Source organism: Oryctolagus cuniculus, chromosome 16 (genome assembly GCF_051225735.1).
Source record: "Oryctolagus cuniculus isolate XC-2025 breed Fujian yellow rabbit chromosome 16, ASM5122573v1, whole genome shotgun sequence".
In the NCBI taxonomy this organism is placed as follows: domain Eukaryota; kingdom Metazoa; phylum Chordata; class Mammalia; order Lagomorpha; family Leporidae; genus Oryctolagus; species Oryctolagus cuniculus.
This window is the reverse complement of record NC_142882.1, coordinates 58,594,803-58,612,940: the sequence shown is the minus strand read 5'-3', so window position 1 is coordinate 58,612,940 and position 18,138 is coordinate 58,594,803. Positions and strand designations below refer to the sequence as shown.

Sequence of the window (18,138 nt, the reverse complement as noted above, 5' to 3'; positions counted from 1 at the left end):
AAGCCCTACCCTCTTCACTGCCTCCCAGACTCCCAGCAGGTCCTCCCGGAGGCAGGCGAGCAAGGAGGGAAACGCAGCCTCCGCCGCCTCCCGCGCAGCGCTCTGACACGTTCCTCACCTGTCCCCAGGAAGGCTCGAGCACCAGGCTTGTGAAGAGCTCCACAGGGCGTCTGCCACGGTCGCCTGCCTGGGGAGTCCCTGCTGCCACTGCGTCCCGTCACCTCCGCTACACAGAGGGGACTCCTGAGCCCATGGTGGGGAGGGAGGGCCTTAGGGGCCAACCAGCTGGCCCAGGGGCAGCGCTGGGCAGGGAGGGACACTGGCCCCAGGGGTCAGTGCACTAGTGCACTGATGAGATGCACCGGCCTCACCGCGTTACCTCAGCTGGTGCACTGACCCTAGGGCCAATGTCCCTCCCCACGCAGCGCTGCTCCTCTCTCATCCAGCTCACAGAGGGTCCAGCCCTATAGGGGACTTGCTGGCAACAGGCCCTGTCTTGAGCACTTCTCACTTCTAAAAAAATAGGGATGTATTTATTTATTTATTCGTTAGAAAGGCAGACTGACAGCAAGACAGAGAGAGAGACAGAGGAAAAGAGAGATTCATCGGCTGGTTCACCACTGGAACGGCCACAAGCAGAGCCAGGAGCCAGGAGCTCCATCCTGGTCTCCCACATGGCGGGCAGGGGACTGGATACTTGGGCCCTCTTCCACTGCCCTCCCAGGCACATTATCAGCAAGCTGGATCAGCAGCCGAGCAGCCAGCACTCAAACTGGCACTCGAATACGGGATACTGGCGTTGCAATCGGCTGCTTAACCTACTTAACCGCAGTGCCAGCTCTTCCACTTTACACTCAGTCCTCACACCAGTCTTATCATTCCCATTTCACAGACAAAGAAATTGAGGTCAGAGAGCCTATTTGCTTTGTCAATTAACACAGAGTTAAGATGCAAGCCTGGGCAGTCACACACCAGGCACAAACATCCTGCCCAGGGCCCCTTCTCATGGCACACACACTGTGGCAGGTTCAGCAAGGATCCCCAAGGCCCAGAGTGACGGCAACAGTCAGGGCTCCTGGAGAGCACTCAGGGAGGGGGCCCTTTCTGCCTGAGAGAGATCCCTGGTCCTCAGAGGGAACACTTTCCACGATGCCCACCGAAACCCCAAGTGGCCAGAGCTGTGCTCCTGGATGCTGGGAACAGAGAGGGGACACTGAGTCTCTGCACAGGCAGAGGCCCTGCCCAAGGCCTTCAAGGCACTGAGAACCAATCTGCCGGCCTGGCTCCCTTCCACTGTGGACACAGAGGTGGCCAGGCCCAGGGGAGCCAGGCGGTCCGGTCCAGCTGGCCTGAGGCCAGCCGCAGTTCGGGAAACAATGGGCAGTGGGTCCAGCCATGGCCGGAGCCGGGACAGAGGCCTGGGCACTTCCTCGCATTGAGGCCCCCTCCTTCATGGTTTGCCAAGGCAGGCAGGCAGAGGAAGCCTTTGCCATGAGGCAGGGATGTTTTGCAGACGGTTCTGGGGAGGGCTGCAGCAGCCAGGCAAACAGAGGCAGACAGAGGGAGCAGGCAGCCAGGAAGCAGAGGAGAGGGGGGCCCCGAGTCCTGGCTCCCACCTGCTCTCAGGCATCTCCATCTGCAGCTCAGAAGCTGGCTTCTGCCCACCCTGCACCAGCCCGAACACACCACTGCCCTGCTCTGCAATCCTCCATGGCCCCCAGTGCTTACAACTTAAACTCCTTCTGCCTGGGATGTAAAGCCCGTCTCCATCCAGCCCTGCCATCCTTAACCCTCCCACCACACCCAGACTCCCAGGACCCTTTCCCCAGATAAACGCACCCCTGCCCATTCCGCCCTCGGTGCCCTCTGCCCCCTCCCCGCCTGCTCTGCTTAAGGGGATGGCTTCAATCTTCCTCCCTCTGCAGAGCCGTCCCCGCCACTCCAGCCCTCACGGGGAGGCCCCTCCTCCAAGCTCTGTGTCCCAAATAAAGTCCAAGGAGGAGTTGCTCCCAGGACGATCAATAAGAGAACAATCGTGCCTTTGCCTTTGCCCGCCCCCAGCACAGAGGTCTGTTTACACAACTGTCCTGACGGAATTACTGATGCCTCCTCGCCGGGGTCACCTCCGGTGCTGGGGCGGGGAGAGGCGGGGCCCGGGCCAGCAAGGGAGTCCCCACGCGGGGAGTTGGGTGAGCTTGCACTTATCTTGGCCTGTGTAGGGAGTGGTCCTGGCCGAGCTGGCTCTCCGAGGTGTCAACAGCCCATAAGACAGCAAGCTCCAGATAAGTACCCAGGAGCGCCCTTATCAAGGGCCACAGGAAAGGCGCCAGGTTTAATCTCCAAACCACACCCGGAACCAACGGTTCAGCCCTCAGACAGCGCCTCCCTAACCCCACACTCAGGGACGCAGGCCGTCAGCTGGGAGGTGGGGCCAGGGGTGGCAGGTGTGGGTCAGGGAGGGGCTTCCTCATAGAGGGCAAGACCCTTGGGCTTCCGCCCAGGATGGGGCAGGTTCATGGGGCAGGAGGGAGGGAGGAGCCCCAGGCCATGGGCTAAGAAACAGCGCTGTGCGGAGCTGCATGTGTGTGCATGCATGCATCTGTCTCTCTGCATCTGAATGTGTGAGCATGTGTGTCCCTGTGTGTGCGTGTGTCCATGTATATGTGTGCACATGAACACGTATGTCAATGTGCAACCATGTATGTGTGTCCTTGTATGTATTTGCATGCATGTGTGCATGTGTGTGTGTGACAATAGTGGGAACTTGTTGCCCAGCAACTCATACCCATTAACCACTAATCTAGGCTGTTGATAGAGGAGCTAACCAAGTCCTGTGAGCACTCAGAAGGCGGGGTTCACACTCTCAGCAGGGCAGTCCAGGAGGGCTTCCCAAACAAGGGGCCTTGGAGCTGTGGGACGTGGGGAGTTGAGGGAAGGGCCCCAGGTGCCCAGAGAACACGAGGGAAGGCTTCGGCAGCAAGGGGCCTGGGGAAGCAGCTGCTGTGATCTGGGGCGGGTGGAGCATTGCAGGGCGGGGAGCAGGAGGGAGGAAGGAAGAGGACAGGTTGGAGTCACTCCCTGCCTCCTGTCTGAGCCTCAGTTTCCCTATCTGTAGCAGAAGGGAGAGAGCAGGACATGAGACAGGTATTTTGTGGGACTGGGGGCAGGGTGTGGCGTGAAGGCAAGGTGGGGAAGGCCTCTCACAGGCCCCCGAGCAGCCCAGCAGGTCTCCGGGGTGCTTAAGAGGGCTGCTGACAGGGCCGCTGGGCGTGCAGTGGCCGAGCCCTTCCCTGACAGGAGGCAGGCAGGCTGCCCACCTGCCAGCCGCACCACCCCCACCCCATGCTGGAGTTTGCATTAAGCAATCCCCATTATCACAGATGCCTGGCATTTTTGCCTGGCAATGACAGCTCCTGCAGCCCTGTGAGGATTAGGGCATGATTAGCAGGCGGGAGGACTCAGGCGGACGGAGAGAAACACCTGCAAATGGACTTGGCAGCCGGACAGGCTCCTGCAAGCTTTAGGATCCCCTAAAGGCTCAGGGGTCCCCTCAGTGGCGTCCCAGGGCCTCTGGCAGCAGAGGCTGTCAGCCGTTTCCCACGGGCGTCGCTCCTCACCCGTCCACCCACACCGCCCTTCAACAGGCTCCTGGCCACTGCCCCACACGCCATGCCCCTGCCAGGAAAGCGCCCTGGAGCCGGGCTCTGAGCAGTCCCCCTCATTCCCGGGAACAACACCCTGGTCCCGGCCCATGGCCAAGGCCTCCAGCTCAGCGCCTCTGCCCCAGGCCCTCGGGGTCTCCAGTGACTCTGGCCGTGGCCCGTGGGCAGCATGGACACTCGCTACTCTCAGTGTCCCTTGCAGCTAGAACCAGCCGCTGCCCAACTCTCCTCCTGTCAAGACTTCTCGGAACTTCTAGGCCCAGCTCCAAGCCACCTCCTCCAAGGAGCCCCTGCAACCTCCTTCAGACCCACTCAGAGCACACGTTCCATGCGACCCTGTGCACAGAACTTCACTGTGCACTCGCTCCACCTTCATCACAACTCATTGAGGCTGCAGTCTTACTGATGCATCCACCAAGACCCACAGAGCTAAAGGCACTGCATCCAGCCACACGGGTGCAAGCAGAGGACCAGGGCTCACCTAGGACCCTCAGATCCCAAACCAGACTCTTTCTCACGCACCCAGAGGGGCCTCTCTTGCTGGTCACTCTCCCAGACCTCTTTACAGGTGTGCATTCCCACACGGACTCCCCTGCGAAATCCTGAGTTCTACAGCCGCGCTTCTCAGGGATAAATTAGATTCACTCAAGGACCCTGCCACATGCACGTCTGATTCACAGGTCTGGGGGGTGGCCTGTGTGCTGGCGCTGCTGTGATAGCCCCACCATGCATGTGGGGAGCAGAGACGGAGTAGCCAAGCCCAGACCTGGCCCTTGAGATGCCAATCAACTCTGGGACACGATTCTCTACCTTCTGGGCGGCAGCAGGGATCTGGTGGTGTTAGTCCAAGTTCAAGGTCACGAGGAAGGCTGTGGACCCTGAATGCATATGTGCATGAACACAAAGACTTCAATGTAATTTGGGGGGCTGGGGCCCCTCCCAAGACTCCCCATGTTATCCTTGGAAACCCGTGCACCTGATGGAAAAGGCCCATGCGTGACCAGGCCTGGGCCTGGATCTCCCTCCTGCAGGCTTGGGGCCACCAGCGGACTCGCCCTGGTTTCCGGTAGGAGAGAGGGTGGTGCCACTCCAGGGCATGGGAGCCCGCGCACCTGCAGCTTGGCGTATGGAGACTGCGTTTGGCAAGCGTTGGCCGCCGACTTCTCGAGCGATTCTGGGAAGAGTGTGTTTTCTCTAGCCCGGCCAAAGCACCCTGGTCAGAAGGTTAAGTGGCTTCATTGAAAAGACACACTTTTCCTTCCCAGGCCGATAAACAAGGCCGCTGCAGGGGCGCCAGCTTCCTGCACCCGGTGCTCAGCTGGAGCGGCCCAGGCCAGGCCAAGCAAAACAACGCGTGAACATTTCCGGGATATATAGGAAGCATTTCTGCTGGAAACCTGCTGTGAATGGCCGCGGGAGTTTACACAGCAAACCCCGCAGGGACCTCAGCATGGCCAGGACAAAGCCGCCCCTGCCCGCCCGCTTCCCTGCTGGCTTCTCCCCAAAGACCAAAAGTCGGGCCGCTACCCATGCCTGCACCACAGGAGTACCAGCCGAGCTCTGAGTTGTCACTGCCCAACGCCAGTCTGCCCCCTACGTGTCTGGCACTTGAAAAAAAGGGGTCTCCCTTTTAGCCAGTGCTGCAGGGGGGACACGGTCCCCAGCTGCCTGTGTCCTGAGTGCCCTGGGGAAGCACACAGATGCTGGGGCCAGACTGAGGCAGACATGGTAGCTCCGTAGGCAGGCATGTCCTGGTCCCCACACGGGCCTCTGCACCTGCACAGACAGGGCTGGCCCAGGGATGGTGGCTCCTGGCTTCTCCCATGGACATCACGTGACAGAAGAGTCTGGGGCCCTGCCCGGGCTCCTCTACTCCAGCCTGCTCTGGCAGCCACCTGCCATTGCATTTCCACATTCTCCAATGTTCCACTGAGTGAGGCACACCTGGCCTGAGGTGTTCTCCCCATCCCTTCCCTGGGCTGGCACGTGGGGGCCTCCACAGCCTCCTCCACAGGCTCCGTGCTGCTCCATGGGGGGGACCACGCCTGGGGCCCCCCTTCCCTGTTCATCCCTGTCCTTTGCCCCCTCCTCCCTAGCCAAGAGGCCCCCTGCCAGGAAGCCTCCCTTCCCACTGTGGCCTTAGCCCACACTGCAGGCCCACCCCTCCCTCATGGGACCTCACGAAGGACCCAGGCTTCCCCCAGACACGCCCCCTGGGGGCCTTCACCGCCCCTGCCCAGCACTGGGCCAGCTGACCTCGCTGGTCCGCAGACGCTGGTTAGGAGACTGCTCCCACCCCCTTCCGGCCACCATCAGGGCAGAGCTCATGTTCCCGTCGCAGCAATAGGACACACGGGTCTCCATCAGTTTGAGTCTTGTTTTATAAAACACCAGCCACAAACAGCGATGCCCAGCGTCTCCAGAGCCCAGAGCAGGCGCCTTGGTGAGGGGTCCAGCCGGGAGCACAGCGGGGAAGCAGACACAGCGGCAACGTCTCGGGGACCTCCTTCCGGTCCTTGGCAGTCACGGTCAGCTGGGAGGCGCCACAGCCGCACACCGGGCCTCCAGCACAGTCCTGGGCGGGGCTCCACAGCAGGGGCCGGGAGGCTCTGGATGCGTCTGCAGATATGCTGGCCCAGGTGGGGGTGACACTCTTCTCAGAGGCCTCCCCTGAGGTCCAGAGGCTCGGGTTCACCCCAGTCAGGAGCAGCGGAGCCACAGGGCTTACCCCATCCAAGGGTCACAGGATGGGGTCGGAGCCGTTCCAGTTCACCAGTGCCCCCTTCCACCTAAGGCAGGGCGACAGGAGAGAGAGAGCTACAGGGGCCCGGGCAGGAGCCCCTCTCTTACCCACAAGACCCTCGGGCTCCATCTGGTCCAGGCAGCTGCTCCACACTCTCACAAACCCACGCACAGGGCCTGGTGGAACACGCGTCCACGCAGGCTGAGGCGGTGGAGCTCATACACTCACTCATGCCGCAGTCGCTCTGCGCCTGGCGCCGCTGGGCCGGCTGCTGTCAGGAGACGCCCGCACCTGTGGACCCAGCGGTGCCCGGCAATAATTTGGCGGTGGCTGTGCAGACCTAGATGCAGGGAGACCCTCGACTACCCGAAGCGCGGGCCGGACTGCGGCGGCAGGAGGCGGAGAGACAGGAAGAGCTCCAGGCTTTCCCCTGGGAGCCAAGGGAAGGTAGTGAAGAGTGGGAGAAGGGCAGGAAGGTGACAGATTGTCCAAAAATGATTTTAGGACCCCTAACAAGCACTGTGTGGAAATAAACTAATCCAGGGCGAGACACAATTTAATAACGGCTGCAGTTCCAAAATAAAAGCTGTAGGTAAGACCATGAAATTTCCAAATACTTGGCTTTAACACATGGCGCTGATTTTCTAAGGCCCAAAGGAACCACGTTCTCAGTAGGTGGAGCTGGACCCATGGCCTGGCGTTGGGCGGAGTCTCCCTCGACAAGCACCCGAAGACTCCAGGAACCAGGAAGGGCCGCAGCTCACCTCCACGCGCGGCAGTCGGACCCGGCGACTGCAAGCGCTCTCCAGCGAGGGCGGACAGCAGAAGGAGCAGATTGGCTTTTCAAAGCCTGAAGCTTTCCTCCAGGCCTGCAGTCAACATCCTAACTGCCAGGGCGGGGGTGGGGTGGGAGGAGGGTTTTCTTGCTTAAACTGTAGCCCTGAGAGGGAAACAGCGAGAAGCAGCGAGGGAACAAGTTCTTCCACAGCCACACTGCCACCTGCCCCAAGGAGCGCTGGGGGACACCCAGAGCTCCAGTTCTCGGCCCCTCCCTGCCCTCTAGCTCTGCATCCAGATTCAACTACCACTGCATTGAAGATATTTTTATAAAATCCAAGAGTTCTTTTCTTGTCCTGATTCCCTAAAACACACAGCGTTCACCTCTTAGGCATCACGAGTCACCCAGGGGTGACCACGAGCAGCACACGGGGGCATGCGCAGTGGTTACACAAGAATACTCTGCCATTTTACACGAGGGACCGAGCACCCACAGGTTTTGGTATCCACGGAGGTCCTGGAACCTGTGCCCGATGGGCACCGCGGAATGACTGCAGTGGCTCTGCACGCACCCAGGCCTCCCCCCACCCCGCCCACAATTTCCTTCTCCTTCTGCCCTCGGGCTCTTTGTGCTTCCTCTCTCTCCAAGTCTGCACACTGCTCCAATTGCTGCATCCACGCCTCGGAGGTTTAGGTTGAAGGTGACAGCAGGATTCGCACTCTGACATCCCCACTTACTTTCCTTCCAGGAATAGGTACTTCTCGGTTGAGAACATCTGTGTCTCCCCTGTTGTAGGTTTTGTGTACTTTGGCCCATTCCATCTCCCTTCAGAAGAGCAAAACGACTTCTTGTCACCTGGAGAACAGTCTGAGCTGCCACGTGCTGCCTCTTGCCTGCACAGGACAGCTTGGTGTGGAAGGCGTGGTCTGCATTCGGCCTGCGTGGGAATGGTCCACGGCAGTCTCCTAGCTCCAGCCGGGCACTGTGAGCAAACATCCCCATAACCCTGGAGACACAGCCTTGCCCACCCCGTCACCCAATCAATGTCCGAGAAATTTCAATTTGCCCACAAATGAACGCTGAATCTGATCTTCCTGTTACAATGCCCAGCATGAGAAGCTGTGGTGAGTGGACGGGAAGCCTGCTCAGCCTTGAACATGACGCGAATCCTGAGAGACGCTTCCCAACCTACCTCTGCGTTCTCATCAGTGTCACTGGGGGACGTCCAGTGATGCCCAAAGATCTCGCCCCAAGTGGAGTGCAGGCGCCTGGGCCCCCGATCCTTCCAACCCCGCCAGCAGACCCCTGTCCAAGTCACCACCAGACGTCTGTGAATGGACAGGGCCAGCACCAGTCCTCCCACTGCCGGGCGGGGCGGGGCTGTGGTTTCTGGGTGCTCTAGGCTACCTCCTGTGCTTTCGAGGGTCGGGTAGATCAGAGCAACCTCAAGTGCTTTGGGCTGAGCCCCTTGATGGGATTCATCCGCACCATGGCGTTCATCTTCATGGCTCCCGGAAGAGATACTGGGACTGTGTTCCCACCACCTGACCAGGCTGGCGCAGTGAGACTGCTCCTGGGTGGGGGTACCCACTACCGATGCTATTTGAGGCTGGAGTCCGATGACGTCCATAGTAGCTGACATAGGTCCACTCAGCAGGGACAATGGCCACCGCCTGACCGGCACCACTGAGTAGGTTGTGGAGGAGGGAGAGCTGGGAAGGCACAGGGCTCATCCCAGGTTCCTAACGAGCCAGCCACCCGCAGCAGCGCACGTGGGCTTGGCTGAGTCGGCCACACTGTCTGGGGTTCCAAGTTTCTTTCCCTGTTGGTCACTTGCAGTTTTGAAACATGTCATTAAAAAGCTTTCACTGTTCTATTAAGATCTGTGGGCAAACATCACAGACTCAGGCACCAGGAGCACTTCCTGAATCCAGAATCCCAGAAGGTGACAGAAGGGAGGCCAGAGAGACGCACCTGCCCTCCTCCTGGTCCCCCAGGTCTCTGTCCCTCTCCTGCCCAGCCTCTGCCCTCCCCACTCCCACAGACAGGCGGAAGCGCCTCCTAGGCGCTCTCAGCCTGCAAATCTTTCATTTCCTGGAAAAATGGGGTTTGGCTTCAGAGCTGGGTGAGTCATATTCACCATGACTCCAAAAAGTTCGTGGAAAATGGAATTGAAATACAAGTCTATTCTGGTGCAAAGCATTTTGAAATCCACGCATAGTTGTTTTTTTTTTTCATAACACGTATTTTCCATGAAGACCCTTGTGCATACGGATGCCTAGTTTTTTTCTGCACCAAAAACAAACTGATCTTCTATTCCCATTTTCCACAGCTTTTTGAAGTCCTCACATATTTAAAGACCTGAGTAACCCTCGCCCTCCAGAACAAGAGGTGCACATGCACCCGCAGTACCGGAAACACTGGCGAGAGGCAGCTGGCAGTGACAATCAAAGCTGGTGCACGCACGACAGCAACTCGATGACAAGGACCAGTGACAAAACGCTCGCCTGTGCCACCAACAACAGGGACAGAGATGGGGAGGGTGAAACGCAGCTGCATCTGCGAGTGTCTGCAGCAGAGGCAGCCCCATTCATCACCCAGCCACCGCTGGCTTGCTCATCAGCGCTAACCAAGGGGGGGGCTTCTCCGCCTCACCTCAGCTCCTGTGGCACCGGGGGCAGAGAAACTCTGCTGGGGAGGCTGCCCAGTGCATGCTGGGATGCTCAGCAGCTTCTCCCTGGCTGCGACAACCAAAAACGTCAAGAACCCCAGGAGTGCAACATGGCCCTATTGAGGACCACAGGCAAATGCTGTGGTCCCGGAGTTCAAATGGACAGCACTCTGGGGACCACATCCTGGTCATAAACAGGCCCCCCAACTCCAGGGGCGCTCGCCATAGCAGAGAGGCAGATTTTCAGCACTGATACACTGGGTGCATTTCCTGGGGAACAAGCCTGCTAGAGCCCCGCAAGGGGCAGAGGTGGGCCTGCTGGCAAAGCTCTGGCCTGCTAGGATCACGGTGGGGACCCCGCTTGCTCACTGCCCACCTCCAGACAAGCAGGCCTGTGTGCAAGTCTCCATGCCTGCGCTCCACCCATTCGGAACCAGGAGCAGCTCGGCCTGTGCTGTGCCCTCTACCTGCAAGGACCCTCCTCCTTCCCTCCAGGAGAAGATCCGGGATCCCTGCCTGCAGAAGTGTTCCCCACGGCCAGGCTCGGGACAGACCACTCCTGCTGTCCCAGGGGCGCTCACCCCCTCCACACTGGCGGCCACTGCACTCCAGGTACCAGCTAGCAACCCAGATCTTCGTTCACAGTCCGCTCTCCCATTCCATCACCCTCCTCCTGCGCTCCCTCCTTCCCCACAGGTGCGGGGGAGTGGGGTGGGGGGGGAGGGCACACACCTGCGGCTCTTCTCAGCCTCTCAACAGCTCGGGGGAGGGGCTGTGACGCTCAGTCGGCAGCAGGGGAGACTGAAGCTGGAGCAGAACCAGCACACAAGGTGACAGCCACAGAACCAGCGCAGCTGCATGTGGGCAGCTGGCCAGCTGGGTGGACAGTGGGGCAGCAGGAAAGCCCAGAGAGCCAGCCCTCCTTCCTGGGTGAGAGACGGCCAACAGGGAGCCCAAGCAGGAAGGGCCTTAGCTGCAACAGAGGCTGCTAGGTGGGTGAGGGCGCCGCCAAGGCCCTGTCCCCAGCTGCAGTCGCATTTTTGATTTCTTGTCTGAGCCTCCAAACAGAAACATGTGTGGCCCTGCCCCAGGCCCTGGTTAGGAGTTCTTTCCTCTTCTCCCTGGACTGTTGACAACCACCTCATTTGCTCTCGCTCTGGCCAGGCTGGAGGCGTGAGGGGTCAGTATGCACATCGGCTGTGGCGATGACCCTCAGTGCGGCTGTTTTTGCAGAGATGGCTGGAGGACAGCAGGCCCCACATTCCTGACACAGGCAGCAGAAACAGGAGACGCTCCGAGCCCAAGACGTGCGTCACTCCAGGGAGCAGCCGCAGCGTGGGGACCCGGGGATGCTTCCAATTAGTATGCTCTCCTCTGAGGGCAAAACCAGCAGGCGAGGCGTGGGCAATGTGCCGTGGCAATAGACAGGAGGCGGGAAGTCACACTGCCCGCCTGGTGACCTTCTGCTGGGCTGGGACAGTCCCTGTGCTGCCTTGTCTCAGAGTGGGGCCGGGGCCCAGGTCTCTGCCCCCCATCTCCCTGTTTGTAAAAGAGGGGCCTATTTCGGGTGGCACCCAAGGTCCTTTCTGTGGACTGCAGCAAGTTACCAGGCTGCAGGTGTGTGAGCTGGGCAGCAGAGCTGGGGTTAAAGGTGGGTGATACACCTCTCCCTGGCCTAGAACGAGAACTTGGCCTCTACTCTCCCTGAGACCAGGAACGAAGTCTCATCCAGCTGTGTCTTCCATGGAGCCAAGACCAGGCGTTCCACGGGGGTTCATGTGACGGAAGGGAAACCCCTGACACACCCACCATCAGGTGCTCTACTTGTCACCCAGCCCAGCCAGCGAGGTGACGGGCGGGCCGTGTGCACCCTGCTGCATCTCATCAGCAGCTCAGAATCTGACTCCGCCCTTGGGAATGACCTGAGCTGGGGCTGCAGACTGCACCGTGTGCACCCTCTTCCTGATGGGCAGCAGGACTCACCCCGCCCAGGCAGGCCCCATCTGCAGCAGGTCCTCAGTGTGACCTCGGAAGCCACTTTCCCAAGTCTCCCCCTTTGAGCTGTTTGAGAATCTGCGCCGAAAACAAAACGCAAGTCTTTGTAATCCAATCCCTTGGAAGAGGATTCGGGAAGCTGGGCCTGCTGGTTCCCATTACGGGGTTATCTGATGGCTGCAGGCGAGCGGGGGCCCTGCTCAGTGTCTCAGGAACAGCGCAGGGAATGTCACCATGTGACTGTCTGGGTAGACCCACCAAGGCGGGGGGCAGTGGGGGATGAAGGACAAGCAGGTGGCCAGCCAGCAAAGCCCTAGCAGACAATGGGATGCTCACTCCTGGGGGAAGGCACCTAAGCCCTGTGTGTCATGCTGGAGTGGGGGGGACACTGGACAGTCCACATCTCAGCTGCCATCTGACTCACAGGGCAGCAGGGGTGGAGAATGCCAACTCTTAGGCCCCAGCCTGGACCCTGAAGCTTGAAGACCATGTGTTCCCAAGGGGTGGACCTTGCACTGGATGCACTCTCCCAGCCCCGAGGTGGCTGGGTGGAGTCTGGGACCAGCAGAGCACCCAGGCCTGCTGACCCTAGCCCCATGTCTGCACACACATTTAATGCCCCCGTGCTAGAGCAGCCGTCCCAGATCATGCGACAGTGAGCACGGCAGAGGGCGGGGCAGTGGCCCAGCCTGTGCCTCTGTCCTCTGGCTGAGGGTTCACCACCTCACTGTCACCTCTGACACACACGTGGTCACAGCAGTGTGGGGCAAGGGGAGGGAGGTCCCTGGAGACGGGGGCAGCCCTAGATCAGGAGGTGCTCTGGGCCCACGTCCACCCCTGATGTCTCTGGATGGCTCTCGGCACCACACCAGCTCCCAGGGAGGGCTCCTTTGCGGCCAGGCCAAGGCCCTGGGTCACCCTCAAATCATCACCAATGCTGGCCCACTGGGCAGGCGCCTGGTGGGCAAGCAGTAGAGCAGTCGGCAAAGAGGACTTACTCCAGCGGGGGCTGGGCAGGGGCAAGGGCAGGGGCAGGCGGGCCACCCCTGGAGGGGTACAGAGCCAGGGCCAGACGAAGCCTTTAGAGCGAGGTTCCCAGGAGTCCAGAGGTGGCAGAGGCTGTGCCCAGGGCGCCCACCTGCAGGAAGGAAGCCTGTGGCCTCCCACGCTGTCCTGCAGAAGGGGCCAAGGCCAGTGTCACCTCCTTTCCCGCTGCGGCCCTTCTCTCATCACTTTGAATGAGTAGCTTTGTACATGAAAGGAAAGCGACCTACATGTGCCCTTAATCCTCCCGATGAAAGACGTGCCGGCCCACGGCCCCGCAGGAATCTGCAGTCCCGGTCCGGCTGGGAGGAGCAGGGGGGTGGAGGCGGGAAGATGATGGACAAGGCAGAGAGGATGTGCCACCATCCCCTCCCAGGTCCTCCTCCTGATGTTCCCACTGTGTGCGCCCTTGCCTGTGGGTGGGCACAACCCCAGGCTCCGGGTACCATCTGGACCTCAGGGAGCCTCAATGGCGGAGCCTGGGCCCTCAACCACCTCCCCTGACCCCAACCCACTTCCGAGGCAGGGAAATGGATACTCCCCCTGAGGCCAACAGAGTCCTGAGTGGCAGAGACCATAACAGTGAGAGCTGACCTTGGGGAGAGCACAGTACTGTCCTGGGTAATCCTGCCACCCCCATGACCCCCACTTTACAGAGGACAACACGAGGGACACATGGGAGAAAGCAGCAGAAGACCGGTGCCATGGCTCACTTGGCTAATCCTCCACCTGCAGAGCTAGCACCCCGGGTTCTAGTCCCGGTCGGGGAGCCAGATTTTGTCCCGGTTGCTCCTCTTCCAGTCCAGCTCTCGGCTGTGGCCTGGGAGTGCAGTGGAGGATGGCCCAAGTGCTTGGGCCCTGCACCCACATGGGAGACCAGGAGGAAGCACCTGGCTACTGGCTTCGGATCGGCACAGCGCGCCAGCCGTAGCAGCCATTTGGGGGGTGAACCAATGGAAGGAAGACCTTTCTCTCTGTCTCTCTCTCTCTAACTCTGCCTGTCAAAAAAAAGGGGGGGGGGAGGGCAGGGGAGGGGAGGGGAGGAGAGGGGAGGAGAGGGAAGAGAGGAGAGGAGAGGAGAGGAGAGGAGAGGAGAGGAGAGGAGAGGAGAGGAGAGGAGAGGAAAGAAAGCAGCAGAGCCAGGGTTCGAGCCCAGCAGCCTGGCTCCAGGCCCCATGCTCACAACATCACAAGCTGTGCAGCTGCCTAGGGAGGAGGAGCTGGAATCTAGGGTCCTGTCTCCCAGCTGCTCCGCCCTCTGCACTGGGGCCTGCCACTCATTGCCAAAGGCTCACGAAGGCTCCCAGATCTCCTGGTGCCAGTATGGTCCCAGCTGCAGCCCCCTAAGAGGCTAGAGACCCCCTAAGGGAAGTGAGCCCCGACCCCCTCCCCCACCTGCCCCCGAAGCCCCAGGCACTACTGCCCAGGGTGCAGAGTGGCCATGACTGCTCCTCCCGCCTCCCCTGCTGCAGAGGTTCCCGCCCTGGCAGGGCCAGCTTGTCCCACCTGCAATCCTGCTCAAGCCTGCTGGCTCCCACCAGCGACACATGCCTGTCCCTCCTCCTTCAGGCCTAACAGCACTCACCGCATCTGCTGCCTTGAGTCTGGAGGAGCCTCTACTTGCCAGCATGGGGGCAGCCCAGCAGGGCACACAGCTACGTAGCCACAAGCCCCAGTACTGTGTCTCGCCGGCCCATGGCAATCTCGGCTCAGCACAGCCCTCCAAGTGAGGGCCGTCCAGGAACCCCAGCCTCGTTCCTGCATGTGCCCACCCCACCCAGGTTCAGAACAAGGTTCGAAAGCCAAAGCTGGGCCTGACTCACTTGGTTCTGATGCAGAGCTCCAGGGGTGGGACGAGGTCGTTGTGTGTGTCCTCAGGGACCGTCTGGGTGGTATCTGGGGAGGAGCGAAAGAGGCATGCACAGAGGGATCCACGGGCACTCCCGGGACCCCACCCTTGCATGAGCAGCCTGATGAGGACAGCTCAGTGGTCTCCCACCCCAGTCACTATGTGTATGTATGTATATATGTGTATATATATATACACACACACACATATATATATACATATAGCCAGCTCTATTTCAGCGACCACAGCAATCTTCCTGAAAACGTCCGACCTCATCTCTCCCCTGCTTCAAAGCCTCCCGTGGCTCCCTACTGCCTGAAGGAGAGATGCAAAGCTGTCGGCTCTTTACCACACGTTCACCTTACGCCCTCAACCCCATCACCTGCCCCAGGCCTGGCCCTGGCCCCAGTGGCAGGGCCCTTCCACACCCGCTCCGTGACACTGTTCTCTACTGGTCCCGGGAGGGCAGGGGCAGCGCACCCACGGTCAGCCGGATCTGTTCCTGCTGGTTGGCCAGGCCGTCGTAGTAGTAGAGGTCGAAGAGCCGCTCGGCTCTCCAGTCGCACAGGAGCTCGGGCTGCAGGCTGAACAGGACGCTGAAGTGGCTCTCGCTGCACACCACCCAGATGGGGAAGCGAGGGGTCTTCAGGAAGCAGCCGACCTGCACGAGGGAAGGGCCTGGTCTGACACCCGTCCTGTGTGTGATGCCAGGCGCCCCCACGCTGCTCACACCAGAGCTGTCCCCAGAGCCCTCCCTGCCCCTGCAGCCCGGGGCCCGGGGCCCGAGGCCCGCTGCCACCACAGACACCTGGAGCCCAGCCCCGCCCCCCGCCATGGCTCCCGGTGCTGCTCACGCCGCATCCCGAAGCTGCTGCTACCAGCCTCTCCTCCTCAGGTCTGCTCCCCCTGCCTCGCCTGACCATAGCCACGACCCCTACCACAGTCTCTCCATGCTCGTCACACCCCCAAGCCCTGGCATCCTCTGTCCAGCGGTCCCAAGCTGGCTGGCCCTCCAACAGTCAGCACCGTGGGAAGTATTCAACCAACCAGGGAGCCAGGTTGCTTCCTCCCACTGGGCAACCACACCCTCAGCCACAGCCAGGGGCACGGGGGCCTGCTCCCCAGAGCCCTGCCCGCCTCTGGTCTGCCCGGCGATACATCAGCACCATGAGTGGGACCTAAGGAGAATGAACGAAGGCCCAGGTGAGTGAAGCTGTGCTCGGAGCCCAGGGAGCGGGCAGCAGTGGGAGGAGTGGCTGGGAATGAGTGGCCAGAGCAGCTCAGGGCATCGCGCGTATCCAGGAAGGGCAGCAGGAGCTGGTGAGGTCAGGGCCATACCAGGACAGGGGAAACCCAAAAAGCCCAGAGCTGGGGAATTTCACGGGGAAGGCAGGTACCATGGACTGAGCACCAGGGCCCTCAGCAAGTGGCCAGCACCTGCACCCCCACTCGCTCAGACCCCCAGAGCCAGCGTCTCTGTTTGCTCAGCTATGTACGTGCCCCGGGCCAGGCTGCCTCTCCCCTAATCCCCACAGCCCTGGGGAGATGTTTGCCTGCTCAGGTATTTACAGCCACAGCCTGTGGATTAAGGAAAGAATGGGAATTATTTTTCCAGTGGAGAGAAGGGCTGACTTTCTCTGGGGCCCGACACAGAAGGGTGGGCCGGGCAGCTGGGGGTGTCTGGGAAGCAGGGGCTGTGCTCAGGTCCTAAAGCAGGGCTCCAGGATGGGATGGCCTGAGGGCTGCCTCCTCCAAAGAGCTGGGCCACAGCCTTTGTGACATGCTTACTGCTTTCTCACTGTACAGGTGCCCTGGCCCGCTGAGAGCAGGGACACGGGAATTAGAGGCCTTGAAGGACGTGGCCAGACGTGCCAAACCCCACCATACACTTGGCTTCCGTCCCCTACTCCAAAGCAGCTCCTCTGCCGAGGGTATTGCCCACGACAGCGAGCCAGGAAAACGGCTGCAGTGCTCATCCACGGTGGAAAGGTGCACCGAAGCCAGCCGGGAACCGCTGGTGCAGCGGCAGGGCTGAAGAGCAGCTGCCCATCCAGAGTCCACCGTCAGGACATGAAGGATGACAGTCTACGTGAGGGCTCATTCCGGATCCCCTTCCAAGTGGGTGGCATTTCCAGAGAAGCGGTTAGCTTCCTGTGGAGTAGGGTGACCAGAGGCTTGGCGCCGAGGAGGGGCGGGCCCCACACTTCCTCCCGCACAGCCTCAGGCTCTCTCCTGTGGGTGCACCTGCTATGGTTACTTCTTAGTGGTGGTTCTTGATCTCCTGGGGAGCTCGGGAGCGACCCCAGGCCACTGTGGGCTGCTGGGTTAGAAGCAGTGATTTAAAAGGATCGATGTTTGACTGCCGGCAGTGAGAGTCTGCGGTCTCCTTCGAAATGATTTGGACTTCTGTCCCTGGCACAGTGCACACCACGAAGGCCACAAGAGCACTGCCAACACTGTGGTCCTCACAGGATTAACGACAACCAAGGAATCACACAGCCACACAAACGCAGGTGCACGGCACCGCTTGCACCTCAGGCAGTGCAGGACTTGCTGTTTTTTTATCCCTTGGGGGAAAAAAAAGCCATCAGGCACACCACTGGCTGCAGCGACACATCCCACATTCAGAGATGCTCAACTGCAAGAATGCAACAGATGTGTGATCAAGAGTAAAACCAGGCGTCAAGAGGAGGCCCAGGAACTCGGCCGTGGGGAGGGGACCTAGCACAGCGGGGAGGGAAAGACTCCCATTTAGGAAGCCACACCAAAGACCAGACTTGACAGGAAGGTGAAGCTAGACACATGGGGGGCATGGCAGGTACAAAGGCCTGGAGGTGGACAGCAATCCAAGTGGAGGCAAGTGTGGGCGCAGCCTGATGTCTAAGGAACCACGTCGGGGAGGGGGTCAGGTGAGAGAGGAAGGCAGGCCCAGGAGTGGCCATTGTTCCAGCTGCCACAGCAAACATCCCAGACCCAGGGCTCAGAAGACAGACGACAGGCATGGACCTCCCCAGTCTGGAGGCCGCAAGCCTGAGACCAAGGTGCTGGCAGAGTTGTTTCGTTTGAGGCCTCTCTCCCCGGCTAGTAGCCGCTGCCCTCTCCCTGGGTCTCCACAGCGTCCTCCCTGGGCAGGAGTCCGTGTCCTAATCTCTCTTGCAGTGACCCCAGTCATGCAGGCTAGAGCCCAGCCCGGTGACCTCATCCTAACTGAGCCACTCCTGTAAAGACCCTACCTCCAAACACAGACGTTCAGAGGGCCTGGGGGTCAGGCCATCGACACAGCAATGTTAAGGGAAGAACTCTGCTCATCACAGGCTCAGAGGATTGGAAAAGCACCAAAGGGTGTTGACCCAAACAAAGACATGACCAGCTCTCACGCTGGATGCAGAGTGTTGA

The 18,138-nt window shown here is 60.3% G+C and overlaps 1 protein-coding gene across 25 annotated transcripts in view; it reads right to left on the bottom strand.

Annotated features, from left to right (window-relative positions):
• Window positions 1-18,138, bottom strand: part of MINDY4 (MINDY lysine 48 deubiquitinase 4) — a 127,841-nt gene that overhangs the window by 9,117 nt on the left and 100,586 nt on the right. For 11 of the 25 annotated variants that reach the window (XR_016223025.1, XR_016223014.1, XR_016223015.1 and 8 more), the window contains 2 exons: window positions 15,223-15,403; window positions 14,717-14,789 (listed from right to left, as the gene is read on the bottom strand). Coding sequence is in view for 12 of the 25 variants with exons in the window: in XM_089316085.1 (XP_089172211.1) it covers window positions 6,432-6,451; window positions 7,921-8,165; window positions 14,717-14,789; window positions 15,223-15,403 (519 nt within the window). In the remaining 13 variants the exon portion in view is untranslated. Of the gene's footprint in view, window positions 1-6,025; window positions 6,452-7,920; window positions 8,166-14,716; window positions 14,790-15,222; window positions 15,404-18,138 lie in introns of those variants that run through there. The other 14 variants (XR_016223026.1, XM_089316085.1, XM_070059408.2 and 11 more) reach the window with 2 other exon arrangements.